At 37.4% G+C, this 18,806-nt stretch overlaps 1 protein-coding gene across 3 annotated transcripts in view; it reads right to left on the bottom strand.

Annotated features, from left to right (window-relative positions):
- The window catches only part of MTHFSD (methenyltetrahydrofolate synthetase domain containing), a 55,555-nt gene that overhangs the window by 4,233 nt on the left and 32,516 nt on the right, over window positions 1–18,806 (bottom strand). For all 3 annotated transcript variants that reach the window (XM_074201769.1, XM_074201762.1, XM_074201772.1), the window contains exons 5-7: window positions 15,626–15,716; window positions 13,129–13,241; window positions 12,494–12,619 (exon numbers count right to left, since the gene is read on the bottom strand). In XM_074201769.1, the coding sequence (XP_074057870.1) occupies window positions 12,494–12,619; window positions 13,129–13,241; window positions 15,626–15,716 (330 nt within the window). The remainder of the gene's footprint in view (window positions 1–12,493; window positions 12,620–13,128; window positions 13,242–15,625; window positions 15,717–18,806) is intronic.

Raw genomic sequence — 18,806 nt, 5'->3', positions numbered from 1 at the left:
CAGCATCTAGGGCCATCGCCAGTTATCCTGATCCATATCTGGCCATTAGACCCAGATGGCTCCAGAGTAGAAAAGACCTTGGTTACATGACCAAGAGACAACTAAGAATAAGTTAGACAAAGCATCTAAAATGTGCTGGGTATTGGGGAAACAAAGACAAAAATGAAACTATCCCTGCCTTCAAGTTCTTTCCATTCTATTCTGGGAAATATGCCCCTATGAAAAGAAAGAGAGGACATACAAAGGAGAAGCAAGATGTCTCTTGGAGAGGCCCTAAGCAGCTGGGGATCAGGAGAGACCTGGTGGTGGAGGAGCTAGCTCCAGCACTTGAGCACTGAAGGAAGCTGGGGAGATGGGATGCTGGGGAGTGGGCTGGCCAGTTTGGTATGGATGGAGAATGCTGTAGTGTAACAAGCCTGGAATCCTGGTCTGGACCCAGACTGTGCAGGGCTTGGATAGCAGAGGACTGGAATTGTGTTCTGCAGGCCTAGGAGGACACTCATGCTTTTTCGAGGAATAGAGGATTCCTAAAGACCTGGCCTTTGGGAGGACTGAACTTTGGCTTGCAACATCTGATTGTACCTTAACCTGTTGTGGTCTCAGTAAACAGAAATGGTTGTTGGTACAACAGTTGAAAAATGGAGTTATCAGAGGATATGCAATTCAAGAACCAAGAACCAAGAAGGCCACCTTCATAGAAATCATGTAGTCCAAGGCCTTTTTGTATGTCATAAGCTTAGTGGCCTGAATCAGGCCCATGGCTATAATCAGAGGGGGAAAAATGGGTTATGTAAAGGTAGAATGGAGAGGATTTGGCAACAGTTTGTATGTAGATGGTGAGTCAAAGATGGCAACCTAGGTTTGGAGCCAGAAAATGGTCCTTGAGAGTCATCTACTTTTAAGTCCCTTCCAACCTAACAATTTGGATTCTAAATCTATGTCTATTCTCAGTCATCAGAATGAGGATGCTTTGTGCTGCAAATACAAACCCATTTTACAGCTTAGATATTAGGTATGGGCCTAATTCGAGTAACTGAAAAATTTGATCTAGAAGAAGAAAAAATGCAAAGTATTACTATATTCCCAAAGTCACATCACATCTACCAGCTGTCATCTTGAACTCCCCACATGCCTCTTTGTGACAAAAAGGCAAGCAAGGTATGAGCCACAATTAAGACCTCGGGACTGTTCTAGATGTTCCCAGAAGAGCTTAGGAACCTCAGAGTGCAGGGCCTTTTTGCCTGAGACCAAGGGCCAAGCACTACAAGACACCAGGAATGTCTTAGGGCAGATCTATCCCTTCCCACCAACTAAAGAGTGGGATATAGGTAGAAATCCTTATTAATTCTTTTGGTCCCTAATCTTTAGGGTCTCTGATAACTTCTCCAGGCAGAGGAGAAAATACCCCAAATCCAAAACAATGGAAAGAAATAAGGGAATGTTAAGAAGAAAAATCTTGATTAAATGCAAATAATCTCCTCTGCCCCACATCTTTTCCTATGTAAGTTGTGACTGAGGTGTGATGACCTTCACTGCTATACTTTCCCCCCTCTGCAAACATGAGTTCATTCACAAACAACTCTAGCATTCTAAGGAATGTTCCACATAAACAGTGATCACAAAAAATCTTTACTGAGTGCCTTACTTAACTTCAAGGCATTATGCTTGGCAGGGCTTTGCAAAAAGCAGTGTCAGGAAAAGGCAGCCCAACTGATCACACTAAAGTCCCCATAAGTCCCCTGAGGAACCAGGGATCTAAGGACTTGTTCTGGCCCAGCAAACCTGTGGATATCTTAAGTACTTAGTCACGCCCCATGAGTCAATCAAGAGCCGACACTATGCAAAAATATATGGAGGGAGGATTAACAAACAGTGAATTTTGTTTTTTTCCTCCTTTTTATTAACCTGGCCACACCACTGGGACTACCTTTCCCCAAATTAAGCAAAGAAATAACTATTTAAGCCTGTTTTTTTTTTTCAGGGCAACGACTTTAAAAAAGTTCAGTAGTAAAAGGATTCAGCCTTTTTAAGAATAAAGGTTGGAAAACTTAAGTGTCAGGGATGAGAAAGTGAATGAGTTCAGCATAGGTAGAAATAGGCTGGGATAGCCAACAATGGAGGAGGGATGGTAATTTCCTTTTGGAGACTAAAGGAAAAGTAAATGTTTATGTGAGTGCAACTTTTACTAACTACTTGCAAGATGGTTACTTAATTTGTACTGAGAGCAAGGATTAAAAGAAATAAACACCTAAAAAGGGGAGATGAAGCTGCTTCAGAATTCTGAGTCCTAAGCAGGGGCAGCCACACAAACCCAAAGGTAAAGGCCCCAAAGATGGTGGACTTTGCTGGAAAGCCAGGGATGGCAGTGAGCTACCCTGCATATCTAATTCCCTTCACCCTGAAGGGACACTACATCTCTGACTCCCCTAGCTAAAACACTGGCATAATTCTGGAGCTATAAGTTTTGCCACTTCTATAATTATTGTAACTATTGTCTTTGCCTAATTGAATACAAGTGCTCTAAAGAAATCTGAGCCACAGTAGAAGGTCTTTGCAGCAGAAATGCATTTTTGGACCATGTCATGAATAACCAAAATACAGCTTTCTTGCTCACATCACAAGAGTCTATTTTTATACTCTGCTGGCACACACACAAAACATAATCAACTGAAAGAATATTAGAAATTTTAAAAAGCCCCACATAATTATGTATGCAATACTACAAAATAAAAACCACACTCCTTATACATGCAATAGTATCTTCAGAGACAGAAACACATTTCCTTTTATTTTAGACTTGTAATTTCAGGTATATCTGGGTCACTTGCAGGTGCAAAATTCACATCTTTAATTCTTTAGAATTTTAAAAGGTCTTAAAGTGTTTGCTGCTTTTTCCACCCTTACCAACAAAGTCAAAGGTAGAAAAAGCTACCTGACCAATATGTGGCTCTTTGCATTAGGCAGATGACTGCCATTTTTATATTTGAAAAATGACAACTCTCCATTAAAATTCTTAGAGTTAGTCACTTTGGATCAGCTGACATAAACTCCCTTTATAGAACAAATGGATCTCAAGACTCCTGACTAGCCTTTAGCCATCTTACTCTCTTTTTCCTGGCCAGCAATTAGGAACATTTGTTGGGCTCTGTCAATTTTCCATGTGAAATGAAAGCTTGTTGCTTATTAAATTAAACATGAAAACCTTTTTATTTTGTCTTTCTGTAGTTAATCATTCTATTCTAAATATGTTATATAGTAAATATAATTTTCACATATACTAAATCATTTTTTGGTGAAACATATTTAGCAATCATTAAAAAAATGTGTTTTCTTTTTAAAATAAGAGGATAAGATAAGAGGAGATCTAGGCTTTATTCCCAACTCTGTGACAAACCACTTAGGCAGTCTTGGATGTGTTACCTTCTCTAGGTCTGTTTTCTCATCTGTAAAATGAGGGAATTAATTAGATTTAATTTTCTCTAAAATCAGGAAGTTGTTATTCAGTTATTTTATTTGTATCTGACTCTGTGATACCATTTAGAGCTTTCTTGGCACAGATACTGGAGTGGTTTGCAATTTCCTTCTCCAGCTTATTTTACAGATGAGGAAACTGAGACAAACAGGGTTAAGTGACTTGTTCAGGGTCACTGAGTTAGCATCTGAGGCCCAATCTGAATTCAAGAAGATGAGTCTTCCTTGCTCCAGGTCTGGCTCTCTGTGTACTACAGCATCACCCAGAAAGTTTAGATTTTGCCTTAGGCACTTCCTAGTTGTGTGATATCAGGCAAGTCACTTCATCTCTCTTTGCCTCAGTTTCTTCATTTATAAAGAATTTTGCAAACCTTAAAGCATCACATCAATGCTAACTCCAAAGTCTATAATTCTATGATTAGTTTGGCAATGATTGACCAAAGATGGTAACAGTCCCACAGAGTAAAGTTAATGTCAGTTTTAGGAAATAACAACAAGAACAACAAAAAAATAATAGAAGTCAGAAATTTTTCTGTGTGAGCTGAGCAAAGAAAAATTTTGGTACACAGTTGAAAAAGATGTTTGTAGTCCTCACAGTGATAGGGTAGCATTAGTGCCCTATCAGTGGGTTGCAGAAAAGAAAATAAAACACTGATTTATTCTATAATTTGAAACATCAGTAATTTCATAAAAATGGCAGAATGTTGTTAGAACATAACTCATTCTCAGTTATGCCAATCAGTATGCAATCATTGGGTGCCTGTGACACATCCGAGAAACAGCTTTTGTCTTTGTGAAGCTAACAATCTATTACATCCTGACAGCCTAACATATATTTAAGAGTTTTAATATGACACCAGCAAGGTCTAATTACATGCAATAAAGTATCAGGGACAACATAATAGCTTTTAATGGGAGTAATGGTTTTTCTCTTCTCCAAACATCAAAATCAGAAAGAAGATGTACAGCGTCATCACTGGGTCAGATAAACTAAGACAGGAGAACACTGCCATGGCCACTAAGGAACATGGGACTTAGGCCAGATGAATGAGCCCTTATCTTTGTTTAGATGCTTATTACAGGCTGCCATATTTTGGTGGCAAAAGTACTAGACTGAGAGAGAATCCAAGTTTAAATCTGGACTCTCTTATTGAAACTGTGCCACTTTGGGGAAGTCATATCCCTCTTGGGCCTGAACTTCCTTGGCTATAGAAGGAAGAAACTCTGCTAGATGATCTCTCAAGTCTCTTCCAATATATATATCCTATGACTCTATAACTGGGCAACTCAGTCTTTGAGGACAACTTTTCTCACCCACAAAATGGGGATGAGAGTACACTATCTTCTCTTAGAGGAGATGATAAGAAAGCATATTGTAAGATGTCAAGTGTTTTATATAAAGTGAACTACTATTTAGCAAACAGCAACTTATGAAAAATGGTAAACGGTTATTTCCTTGTTCTGATCTGTAGCAACTAGGATGGGAAGCAGCTGCGGGTAGGCTTGTGTGAAAGGAGGTCGACAAAGAACTACAATTAGTGTCTCATCTTCTTTTCCCATCACACATGACGGAGTCAGAAATCTGGAGGGGATGAGACTTTCTTATTTCACTTAAAAATTGTTGATCTACAGAATTTCCCCCTTCTATTTTCCCTATTCATATTTAACTAATTTAAAAATAGTTTATAGAGAACATGGTAAGGTTTATAAAACACTTTACACAAATGAACTCAATTGATTCTCACAACCCTGAGAAAAACAAACTAAAATGATCATTTCCATTTATAGATGGGGAGACCGAGGTTCAGAAAGGTTAGCTGGTTTTTCTACAATCATTTATCCAGACAGCATTTGAGGCAAGTTCTAAACCCCAACTTTTCCTATCCTGACTCTTTCAACTCCAAATCAGTACTTCAGATCCTTTTAATTATGCAGTTTTCCCTCTTGAGAACAGAAATCCTATCTATCCCTATAATACTGTGTAAACTCTAGAGATATTCCAAACATTTTATAGTGATTAATGTAGCCATCCCAACATGTTAACTGAATTGAATATAAAGCATGTTACCTATATCATCCATTTCAATTACACAATGCAGAATATAGGAAACAGGTTACCCTCAGCTCAGTGTTTTTTTCTGGCTAAGGTTCATCTAGGCTTACAAAGAGTGTGTCCATAAGAAATTCAAAGTTAGATTTTAAATGAACCTCATCTTGAAAGCAAGTACTTCTAGGACATTAAAGATCCCCTTTTCCCTTGATGAGTCAGTCATCTGGATGAAGTAAATACACCCAGATTGTGAACACATGGGTGAGAAAAAGTACCAGTCCCAAAGAGTGTCATATGGTGTTGAACATGCTAAGCTTTTAAAACATAAGAAATTATTTATTTCCTTAAGTCTAGAATATAAAGATGATCATTAGAAGAGAAAAACACTATAATTTCCCTAATTTGGGAGATAAATGAATCAACTTGGCAAAGTAAAAACTTCCCAGATTTTGTTCTTCAATAGGCAATGTGCTGTTGGCCTCCATCATGAAGGATGGAGCTACTGATGGTGTGCTTGTGAGAGTGGTTGAAAAGATCCATATGTGATTAATAGTTCTTTCCACTATGGGTACTGTGATGTGATGACTGGTCTTTGATAATGCTGTTTCAGTGGCTGTTAGCAATGCTCATGGATACTGGCAGCTCTACCTATAAGATCTTGTGGAAATATTGAAAATTTTTTTTCAAAAAGAGATAATTCTTTCTTGAATGCTGCACACCAGTCAAGCATATCTGATGGTGCTGCTTTTTCCCAAGAAGTATATCTCATGGCTAAACTATATGCCAGTGTGATCTTGACAAAATCCCAAGTTGCTCTCCTTTCTATCTTCATTTTAACTTATCATTTCAAAGATGTTTGGGTATCTTGCATTCATTCTGTTCAGTGGTAATATAACATAGTAAAAATAGGGATGGACTTGGAAGACAGGTTAGAGGAGATGACTTCTGTGATTATCACTGAGATTCTGTGAAGGTAAAATTGATGAGCTCTGTGCCCTTGATCAAATCACAGAGCCTTCTTGGACCTCAGCATCTCCACTTGTAAAAATGGGAATCAGAATACTACTTCAATAGTGTCAGCAGGAAGAAATATACTTTGTAGACCTTAAAGTCTACAATGCATAAATGTATTATTATTTTTTAAATAGTTTTTTCCCCCAATTACAAGTCAGGTCAGTTTTCAGCATTCATTTTTATAAGATTTTGAGTTTCAAATTTTTCTCCCTTTCTCCCTCCCACTCTTCTTCCTCTTCCTAAAATGGTAAGCAATTTGAAATATTATACATGTACTATCAAATAAAACATATTTCTATATTAATCATAGTTGTGAAAGAAGACACAGATCAAAAGGAAAAAATAAACAAAAAAGAGTAAAGTAAGTAGAAAAAATAATGCTTCCATATATCTTCAGAGTTCATGAGTTCTTTATCTAGTTATGGATAACATTTTCATACGTTGGTCCTTTGTACTTGTCTCAGATCACTGTGTAGCTGAGAAGAGCTGAGTATTCAAAGTTAATCATCACACAATGTTGCTGACACTGTGAATAGCTTTCCTGGCTCTGCTCATTTCACTCTGCATCAGTTCATTTAAGTCTTTCTACACTGGAAATTTGAAATCTGTCTGCTGTTTACTTCTTATTGCATAATAGTATTCCATTACATTCATACACCACAGCTTGATCACTCATTCCCCAGCTGATGGGCATTCCCTTAGTTTCCAATATTTTGCCACCATATAAAGAGCTGTTATAAATATTTTTGCACATGTAGGTCCCTTCCTCTTTTTTTATGATCTCTTTGGGATATAGACTTAGTCTTGATATTGCAGGATCCAAGGATATGTGCAGTTTGGTGGTCTTTGAGCATAGTTCCAAACTGCTCCCCAGAATGGTTGGATCAGTTCACAATTCTGCCAACAGTGCAGTGTCCCAATTTTCCCACATCCTTTCCAACATTTATCGTTTTGCTTTTTTGTCATATTAGTTGATAGTTTGAGTTGGCAGCTCAGAGTTTTTTAAATTTGCAATTCTCTAATCAATAGTGATTTAGAGCACTTCTTCAACTACCTAATGATAGCTTTGTTTTCTTCAACTGAAAATTGCCTGTTCATATCCTTTGATCATTTATCAATTGGAGAATGACCTGTATTCTTATAAATTTGACTCAGTTCTCTCTATATTTGAGAAATGAAGCCTTTAAAGAGACACTTGCTGAACAGATTGTTTCCCAGCTTTCTGCTTTCCGTCTTGTTGCATTGATTTTGTTTGTACAAATGTTTTTTATTTTAATATAATCAAAATTATCTATTTCATCTTTCATAATGCTCTCTAACTTGTATTTGGTCATGAATTCTTCTTTTCTTCATAGATTTGATAGGTAGATTATTCCTTGCTCTTCTAACCTGTTTAAGCAGTTGTCCTTTATATATAAATCATATACCTGTTTTGACTTTATCTTGCTATATGGTGTGAGATGTTGATTTATATCTGGTATATACCCTATTGTTTTCCAGTTTTCTGAGAAGTTTTTGTCAAATAGTAAGTTCTATTCATTCACAGTTAGGATTACTAAATTAATCTTTCCTGTTACCATAACTTTCTATTGTCAGAATCTTTTTTTGTTGCTTTTTTCTCATCTTTTTTTAGACATTTTCCTTTCTTTTAAAATTGATCTCTTCTCCTAGGGAGGAAGGGTACTATTTCAGTCTTCTTATGCCAGGGGTTGCAGGCCCTGGCTATTTACCTGGTACTGTATTAATGCTGCCCAGAGGCCTGCAGAAGATCCTTGTGTCTGGTGGGTGGGAAGTGACTGGTGCCACTGGAAGTCCTTTTGGTGGGTAGATAAGCCAGGGTCTTAGTGTTGGTGTCTGATGTGTGCTGAGGTCAGCAGCATTTCTCCAGGCTACACTGAAATACATGGAGGTCAGGCCCTTGGAGGTTGCCAGTTTGCCAGGGGCTATGCTGAAACATGATTCAATCCAGTCACTGAAGGATACCTGTTTGCCCTGAGGCAAAACTCCTGTGAGGGATGTTGGTGTTGGCCTTTGCCTGTTCTACTGCACTGGAGCTCAGGATCTCCTACTGGTAGGTTTGTTGCTTGCTTTCTGGAATGCTTTCTGTTCTAGTCAGGGGTTCTCATTTTAACTGAGTGAGACAGACCTTTCCTGTCAATCACCCAAGTTTCTTGAGCTAAAAACCTGTTTCACTCCATCTTTTTGCTGGCTTTACTATTCCAGGAGTTGTTTTAATCCACTATTTTATAGTTGTTTTTAATAGGTGACTATGGGAGAGTTATGGCGATGTGCTGCTTACTCTGCTGTCTTGGCTCCCAAAAGTTGACTTCTTATTATCGTTTATTCTCTTCCTTTGTATAGTACTGCCAGTGTGCTGCCAGTGATAGGTGGATGAGAACACAAGAAAGTGTTGCCAGGAACACTGCCCAGTAAAGCCAGGGTTTAGTGAGTTTGATAGATGGCACACATGGATCAATAATCATAACAATGGCTAACATTTACATAACACCTCCTCTATGCCTGACCCTATGCTAAGTACTTTACCAATATTATCTCATGGATCATCACAACAATGTGGCTGCTGTTGTAATCCATATTTTACAGGGGAGAAAACTGAGGCAAACAAGCTAAGAGACCTGCCCAGGGTCAGCCAATGAGGCAATGTCTCAGGTTGGATTTGAACCCAGCAAGATGAGTCTCTCTGACTCCAGGTCCAGCTCTATCTCCTGTGCCACTGAGCTGCCTAAAGAATTGATCAATGTCCTTGGTAAACTGAGTCGACATGACTCCTATTTTACAATCTATGTTGAACGAAAGCTTAGGTAAGCAAGGTGACATCACATATTCCCCTCCCTCTCAAGCATCCTGCCTAAGTTTTAGAATATACTCAAGTAGATGAGTGACCCAGGCAATATGGAAGAACTAAGAAAGTCCATCTATGGCACCAGGGGTCTTCCTGGTTGTTCCCTGACATATCAAAGATTCCAAGTGAGCTTGTGGGATATACACTGATTCAGAAAAGTCCACAGAACTTCTCTATTGCCCTGAGTCATAATAATCTTAATTCTTCAGAGAATATCATTTTCCACAATTTGGAGCTATCCAAAATTGATAAGTTGGAATGAAAAAAGTTGGATCTTTGTTTCTGTGAGAAATTTGATGGTTATTAAATTTCTTCTCTCTTCTCTTGTTTAATTCTGTGCTCAATTAATTCTCTACTTTTACTGTCTTTCCAAGAGAGACAGATATTCTGATAGATGAGTTCTAGGTGTCCAGCTGGCTGCATATCATAAAGGGCATTCTTCACCCATTTTTTTTTTTTGCAGGAGACACAAAATACCTTTCTTCTTTCCTTCTAATCTTGTTGAGGCTAGAGTTAGAGATGTTTTCCAGGAGAAACAAAAAGGAATACCTATAGGACCTTCACATGCATTCCCTGATATCTCTCTAGTGATTTTTTGTCTGTCTATTTAATTACTCTCTCTCAGTCTCCTCTGCTAGATCTTCATCCAGGTTACCCTCATGAACCACTGGGGTCTCCCAAGGCTCTGTCGTGTCTGACTGTTCACTTTTCTTTTTGAATATCACACAAGTGACTTCAGTTGACATCTTGTTTAATCTCTCGTGGTCTATATGTGGAGAGTACTGTGCAGAAATGGTAACAGCTCCTGGAGCACATTTCTATCAATGCTCCTGGGACTCTGAAAACTGCACTGATTTTTTCCAAATCTAGAACAATTTTGCAAAATTCTCTATGTAGTCTTCTAGCTGAGATGGAATAAGAAAATCACACTGACCTTTGATATTTTTCTAGTGTCTTTCTGACTTTAAAAGTCTAGAAACCTGCAGACTTTGCAGGCAACATAGGTTGGGCTGAATTATTTGGCCTTAAACATAATTGACTAAAGTTGGACAGACATTCCAGCACATTCAGAATATGTCAGCATAAACTAACATAAACACTCAGTATAAACTTTCTCCAATGACACAGACTGTGATAGTTTTAGAAAATCCAGTAGTACCCTGTAGCTAATTTAGTGAAGAACTTCTCCCCAAAGTCCCTCTCTGGGATGCAGCCTAGAAAGCTCTCTGAGCCTCATAGTGCCTACCAGTGCATATTCCATTTGGATCCCAGAGTGTCGGACACTATGTTAACTATGCCGCAATAAGACAGAGGTCTTTAATGGGGTCAGGACAGATATGCCAGGGATAAATAAATCACATTTATGATCAGAGTGGTTTCAGAGGTTTGCAAACATTTTTCCATAGATATTAAAACAGGTTCACTAGATAGTTAACAAAGGCAAATAAGTTAAGTTCAAGGGCCCTGAATAAAGTGATTAATGTATTATAGATACAATCACAATGATTAGTATAAAGTTATCATTACTAAGTAGAAGTACTAAGGATCTCTAAGTTATAGCATTACTTAAAAAAAAAATAATAGAAACTATAATCTTCCTGGAAAGGGAATGGGAAAGTTTGGGTTTCAGAAAACAAGTAGAACATGCAGCCTAAAGCCCAGGCCTGAACTTGATTTTCTTTTATGTAACAAGAATTTCACATTTTTCTACCATGTTTGAGTGACCACAATTTGGATTGTTGTTTTCCCCCCAAAATCCACAACATCAACTATAGCTCTTCCCTAAGGCAATGCATGTGTCCATGCCCTTCTAGAGACAACTACCCTAACTATAAAATCTTCCTAATATGGAATATTATAAATACTCTTTTATAAAATGGTAATCTTGGAATTGGAAACTAACCCCAGCTTCAATGTGGTAGATCTGCTCTCACAAATTGATTCTAAAGATTGGTCCTTAGCCCGTACAGAGAGCTCTGTAATCTAGACCAGTTTTGTAACTTATTCATCTGTCTCCACTTAAAAGTCAGTCGTGGCCCAAGATTCTGAGGTGAACCCACCTTCTTTAGAAAGATTCCAAGAGATTATTCATGTTGACTAAGTGTGGAGACATTCTTGATTTTCTTTTAAAAGCCAACTACCTCCACAATCACAAACTTGAGCTTTTAATTAGTATAGCTGGAAGACCTGATTAGTTATTGATGTTTATTTCTAGAGTCTTTAAAAAAATTGTTAGGGGCTAAGATGTAGGGAACTGGCATTTTGGTTCCACAGAATTTTTCTTCTAGGGTGCTTGGTGCAAAAGGTATTTGTGGACCAAACATGGAAGGTATATGTCAACAATGAAAAGAAATAAGCAAATATAAAAATCTGGCATATGCCATTTCAATGTTCATATTTTGGGGTGGATACTGTTTATTTTTCCATGTCCTAAGGCTTCTGAAAAAGCTCTGGAAAACTCAAGCTTAAAGATGGAAAATATGGACAAAAATGCTTATTTTTTCTTATACTTTCATTCCAAATTCAGCAGAACTTCTTAATGTTTTCCCAGTCATTTGTATGTTTGCAAATATGGGATCCCTAATTTTAAGAAATCCCTCAAGTCCGATTGCATCAGCCTGGTTTCTGAAGTGTGAAAAATCTATTGCAAACTAATTAACAAATGATCTCATTATTATATTCTGAAAAGAAAAATTAAAATATTTCAACTACAGGGTTAAACACACTTATAAATAGATGACTTATTCACTGTCTCTTGGTGAGTTTATTTTTCCTAGGAAATCAAAGAATTCAGAATTTATAAAGGAGAAAAGAATATATGGTAGATGGTGATGGTCAAGACTGATCACACTGTACTTGAAATGTAAATATAACACTGAAAAATCAAAACAACTGGCCAAATTTTGACCAAAGTCACCTTTGAGAGGGATAAGAGGTGAAAATTCTGAGTATAAAACCTTAAGGAATAAGAGTCTGCTAGGTATTAAATGGAACAAAGAACAACACAGAAGAAAAGGACCCTGACAGCTCCAAAAACAAGAGTCAAAACTCTGAAAGTTCTCCCAGTCCACTTAGCTTTCTGGGTGATCACCTACCATGGACCAGATGATCCCCTGTGGTTTTGGCCTTGTGCACTCAGTCACAATTACTCTGGTGGGAGTGAGGATGTAATCCACAGTTAGATCATGATCACCAAGTAGCTCTTCAGGTATATCAGTCACCTGATGGAAAAGAAGTGTGAACATCAGTTTCAAACTCCAATAAAAATGGATCCCTATGGTCAGAGATGGGTTCAGAAAACTTAGAACTAATATTATTTATCTGGTTTTCTATTTTTATTTATTTTGCTAAATATTTTCCAATTACATTTTAATTTGGTTCTGGCCACACTGGGAAGTTTTGCTGACAATTGGGTGTAAATAATCTGAAAAAAATTTAATGCCCAATTCAAGTTTACTGAAGGGGTCATCAGTAGCAATAGAAAACATTGATTACAGGAAAGCATAACCAAATTCTCATTTTAGATGGGGCCTGCTTACTTTATCACCAAATTAAAGCAGTCCTAGCAGATTAAAAATAACACATAGCACAATCACAATGTGAAGGCAGCAAAACAGATACACACATGTTCATGCATGTGTGTGCATGGGCACGCACACACACACATGTTTGACATAGGTTTTGAGAAGGACAGGTGGAGATGTTACTTAGTTCAGTGAACAGGAATTACCTGGCAATCATGCACAATGGTTACTACTGGTGTCTCCTTCCTAACTGCTCCCATAGACACCATCATTGCATATTCCATGTCAGCATAACCTTCTCCTTTCCCAATTCTCCATCCTGCCAGTAAACAAAGTCATAACACAAATGATAGTTTGTAGAGTTTTGGAAAAAAAGAACTTTTAATTTTGTTGTGTCAAGGTTAAAACTCAAAGAGACTTGTCCTTTCCAAATGAGTCCATTCTCACAGGGAGAACTTCAAATGTCAACTTTATTTTTGCTTAAGTTCCACCTATATAATTTACAATGATCCTGCTAATCAGAGATATAGTTCTGACAGATGAATATTCTGAATGCATATTAGAAAGGAAAATTAATTTCACAGAAATATCTCACCACTCATCAGTGGCAACAAGGATCTTCTTTTAAGATAATTATTTAGAAACATACTCAAACAGATCTCTAACATAATGCTAAATGCTAAATACAATCTCCTGGGAAGAAGTCAAGTCTTCAAAATAGAGAATGGGTGGCTTATAATGATGGTAAGAGAAAATAGTTACATTTATATGTTTTTGGTGCAGAAGTACTTACTATACGTTATCTTGTGTGATTCTTAGGAACAATTCTGTGAAGTAGGTCAAGTAAGTATTATTATCTTTCATTTACAAATAAAGAAGTAAAGTGCTGGTAGGTGAGACACTTGCTTCTACATCTTTTGACTCTAGAGGTCTTTTGATCATGTTGCCTCTCAGATATGTTTTCTAAAAATCACTCGAGGTCATTTCAGTCATCAAGTAAATCTCTAGTGAGACACAGGGTAAGCAGAACTCTGCTGTTGCTCAGGTGTTTCAAGTGGCTTCTGACTTTGTAACTCTATCTGGGGTTTTCTTGGAGAAGATTCTGAAGTGATTTGCCATGTCCTTCTTCAGTTCATTTTACAGATGAGGAAATAGGCAAACAGGATGAAGTGACTTGCTCAGGGACAAACAGGTAGTAAGTGTCTGAGGCCAGATTTGAACTCAGCAAGATGAGTCTTCTTGACTTAGACCTGGTGCTCTAAGCACTATGGCACCACCAAGCTGCCTAAGTACTGCTAAAGTGTCAGTATAAAGAGATAAAAAGAAGTTAAGAGTAAAAGGATTTACCTAAAGCTCATTAATGGACCTTGGACTCAAACCTAGAATTCTTAGCTTCTTAAGGAATCTATCATATCAGATTTCCCCAAAGAAAGCAAATATAAAAAGAAAGGGTTATTTTTGATTTTGCTTTTTTTTTTAAATATCAAAATATCCATTCTTTTATAATCCTACCATTCTGGGACACTAGTTATTTTGGAAATACTGCATATATCTTGACATGGTTCACAAGGACTTCAAATAATTCTGATCCTGGCAGAGGTCAATATAAGGCCTCAATTTACAATGTTTTCTCTTCGTAGTCTATCCTATGTCTCTGATTTCTCCCTCCATTCTCATTCTCTCTCTCTCTCTCTCTCTCTCTCTCTCTCTCTCTCTCTCTCTCTCTCTCTCTCTCTCTCAGATAAAAGAAAAAGTCTTGCTAGTCAGAGTCAAAACATTACTTTACAAGTGCATCTCTGCTAATATGCTGACCCCAGGTAGAACCTATTGATTTGCCAATTTAAACAGATTACTTTCAAAGTGCCTGGTTTTGAAGTATACAAGATGGCCTTGTGGAGTGGAAATAGCAGCTTGGGGAAAAAGGCCACTATTAACCACAGGGGCTTAACTGCTCTGGCCAGTAAGGGGTGAGTTGCCTGGCTGAGGGAATATAGCCTTGCCAGGGGCTGTCCTGAGGATGGCATGGTTCAATTCACCTGGAAAAGGACCAAAGGCTTCTGAAAATTTGGCAAGGAGTGTAAGGGACGCACTGTGCTGTTAAGGACACAAATGATCACAAGGAAAAAATAGTTCAGAAGCTAAGGCTTTTCCACTGCTCAAGTCTCTTGCAAACCAATGATTTACTGCAAATATATTCAGCTTCAGGTCCACAAAATTTGAGAAAGAGAAGAGGGGGCTCATTTTAAGATCTTTTCTTTAAGGTAGGTAAATTTGAATATGGTGAATTATTTGAGGGGTTAACTTAATCAATCCTCAGTGATCCCATGGATGACTGTTTTAATTAGGAAGACTACACAATAGAATAAAAGAGCATTGTGATTTCAAGGCTAAACTCAGCTCTAATTTGAGTTCTCTCACTAAAGAGGATTTAGGGGCAAAGTCATTTTCACTATTCTGCACCAATATTTCCTCATCTATAGAATGAAGTGGCTGGACTTTATATGTCTACGGGAATGATGGGTAGTGACCTCAGGCATGAGTCCAGCAAGGGAGAGATTACACCAGAGTCATGATTATGAGAAAACTCAATAAAGAAGACCTTGAGAATAACAACTGAAATCACAAAAAAAGATGTATACAAAAATATTTTAGAAGATAGTGTGAAAAAAGAATTTTTGATTAATCAATGTTGTTTATTCCTACCTTTTTCAGAAACAGCCACTGATCCCACCACTATCAAATCCACTAGGACTCTGGAATCCAAACCTATGGGAACACTGTAATTTTTTACACCCTAAAAGCAAAAACATGTTTTAAAAACTTCAAGTGCAATAGCAAAAAAAAGGTGGGCTAATGAAATGTTGTTGCTTATTATGACAAAATTGAGAGGAAATTCAATATATATTATTTAATCAATCATCATTTATGCATTAAGTCTTAGCTTTACATTTAAGTTACAAAACCAATTCAAGTGTGATTTCTACATATATATACATATTTGTTTCTATATGTATTGTTAGGCCACAGAAACTGAACTTGAAAAGATTGCTATTCTAATTTTTAACAGTGCTGAATGCATAGAAATATTTTGGATTTTACAATATGATAGGGAGGGGCGGCTAGGTGGCACAGTGGATAAAGCACAGGCCCTGGAGTCAGGAGTACCTGAGTTCAAATCCAGTCTCAGACACCTAGCTGTGTGGCCACTTAGCCCCATTTGCCTTGCAAAAACCTAAAAAAAAATATGATAGGGAATCATTGAAATTCTGAAGATACGAAAAAAGGAGAGATTCCAATGAGAAGAAAAAGTGGTAGTCATATAAAAGGCCAATATGCCTTCTCAGTGAACTTCTAATTGACCAGTTCAGATTTTAAAAGAATGTATAAGAGATGGAATTAAGGGGAAAGTAAATGAGAATGAATGTAAAAGTAACATGGTCATGCAAAAATAATGTTTGGGTCACACATGAGTGGAGGTTCAGGATGAATGCTTGAAAGAATAAGGGCTTCAACAATTGGGGAATGGTTAAAGACAGTTTAATATATGATTGTGATAGAATACTATTGTGCTACAAGAAATGATAAGGGTGATGGTTTCAGAAAATACTGGGAAGAGGTATATGAACTGATGCACACAGTAACAGCAATATTGCAATGATGATTTAACTGTGAAAGATTGAACTATTCTGATCAATACAAAGATGAAAGACAATTCCAAAGAATTCAAGATGAAAAATGCTATCCACCTCCAGAGGAAGAACTGATGAACTCAGTGCAGATGAGTTTGTCTTGTGTTTTACTTTCTCTTGCATTTTACTTTTTCCTTTTTTTTAAACATAGCTAATACAGAAATATATTTTGCATGACTTCACATATATAATGGGTATTTTAGTGCTTGCTTTCTCAATGAGTGGGGGAGATGCTGGAGGAAAGAACATAATTTGGAGCTCAAAAAATTTTTTTAGGTTTTTTTTTTTTTGCAAGGCAATGGGGTTAAGTGGCTTGCCCAAGGCCACACAGCTAGGTAATTATTAAGTGTCTGAGGCTGGATTTCAACTCAGGTACTCCTGACTCCAGGGCCGGTGCTCTATCCACTACACCACCTAGCTGCCCCGGAACTCAAAATTTTTTAAAAAATGAAAACTATGTTTAGCCCTACTTCCAATAAACAGTTTTCCACATGACTGGGGCAAAAAAAATGAATGCTATAGTTATAAATCTAGAGCTTATATCACTTTGCTTTCTGTCATGGAGAGGGAGGAGAGGAAGGAGGAAGGGAGAAAAATTGCAAAACTCAAAACCTTACCAAAAAATGATTGTTAAAAACTACCTTTGCATGTGGTTGGAAAAGCAAATAAATAAAATATTTAAATTTTTAAAAAATTAAAAAAACCTATACCCCCCCCAAATGAAGACTAAAATATAAAAGAACAAGGAATTAAAATCTCTTTTTTGAAAGAAAGGAGATAAGGGGCGGCTAGGTGGCATAGTAGATAAAACACAGGCCCTGGAGTCAGGAGTACCTGGGTTCAAATTCGGTCTCAGACACTTAATAATTACCTAGCTGTGTGGCCTTGGGCAAGCTACTTAACCCCATTTGCCTTGCAAAAACCTAAAAAAAAAGAAAGAAAGGAAGAAAGAAAGAAAGAAAGGAGATAATCATAGAATTCATTGACCATTAGAAATTAGTTTTGAATTTCAAATTCTATAACTTAATTTTTTCTGGTACCTAAGTCAAAGAATATAGAATAAAAAGCACTGAGAATTAGGACATTTTTCAATTTTGAGTTACATCCTTATGATATAAATTAGAAAAAATTAATGGGGTATGGTAATAATTTGGGACTAGATATGCGATTTTATTGCAGATATGATTATTGAGTCTCTAACAGTGATCTTTGAAAGACTTTAAAGAAGGGTAGGGAACTACAGATCTGTGATGGTGATGGACTCTTGCACCTCACTCTTTGTTCTAGGCTGTTCTGTTCATTCCCCATCTTACATAGACAGACCACTGTGACCATATCTGAAGGTGGCCACAAGCTGCAGTAACCACATCTGGTACTATATTCTGTTAGAGCTGTTCTTTCTTGTCTTCTGTCTCTTTGCTACAATGGGCAAAATAAATCCTTCAAGTAGAGAAATGAGAAAATAAATCCAGTCAAGTAACCAGTCGAATTATCTATTCCAGACCAGATTAGATCATTACAATGACAAAACTACCACAAGGCAATTATCATGCTTTAACTATTGGGCCTGAGCATCACCCCCCCCCTTTTTTTAATCAATGATGCTTCAATTGGTAATCCTAATCCTGACAGGTTGGCAGTGACTCTGCCATTATCCAATACCCCAGATTTCAAATTGGGATAATCCCTGAACATACTAAAAAATATCAAACCACAACTGCAGTCTTTCCCTTAACTTGCCCTCCCATCTCCTGAACAATGTGTTCCACCACCACAGGGCCTCAACCACTACTCAGCGGTTCCTTGAGAATCTACCCGAAATTCAGGTTCAGATGAACTAGGTTCAGGTCTAGCACTGTTCTAGCTGAATGACACTTCCACCAGCAACCCATTTTCTGACCATTGGGCTAAGGAGTTACCATTCATAGAACTCAAGATCCTAGATGTACCTGTAACCAAGTCAAGGAGGCATCTGAGCCAATAAACCTTCTCTTACTCACCCTACTCCTTCAATTGACTAAAGCCTTGCAAAGGACACATAAAAGGCCAAATCTATAGCCATCTGGAACAGGGCCACAGTTGCAACACTGCCCAAACTGTTTAGAGCTCCTGCTTTAGAAATATTGGACATACAAAATAACAAGATCTGCTATAATGAGATGATGTATACATTATTTCTGCTTGTGTTATTTAAA

This window comes from Macrotis lagotis, chromosome 1 (genome assembly GCF_037893015.1).
Source record: "Macrotis lagotis isolate mMagLag1 chromosome 1, bilby.v1.9.chrom.fasta, whole genome shotgun sequence".
Taxonomy (NCBI): domain Eukaryota; kingdom Metazoa; phylum Chordata; class Mammalia; order Peramelemorphia; family Peramelidae; genus Macrotis; species Macrotis lagotis.
Note: the sequence above shows the minus strand (reverse complement) of the source record. Positions and strands in the feature narration are given on the sequence as shown.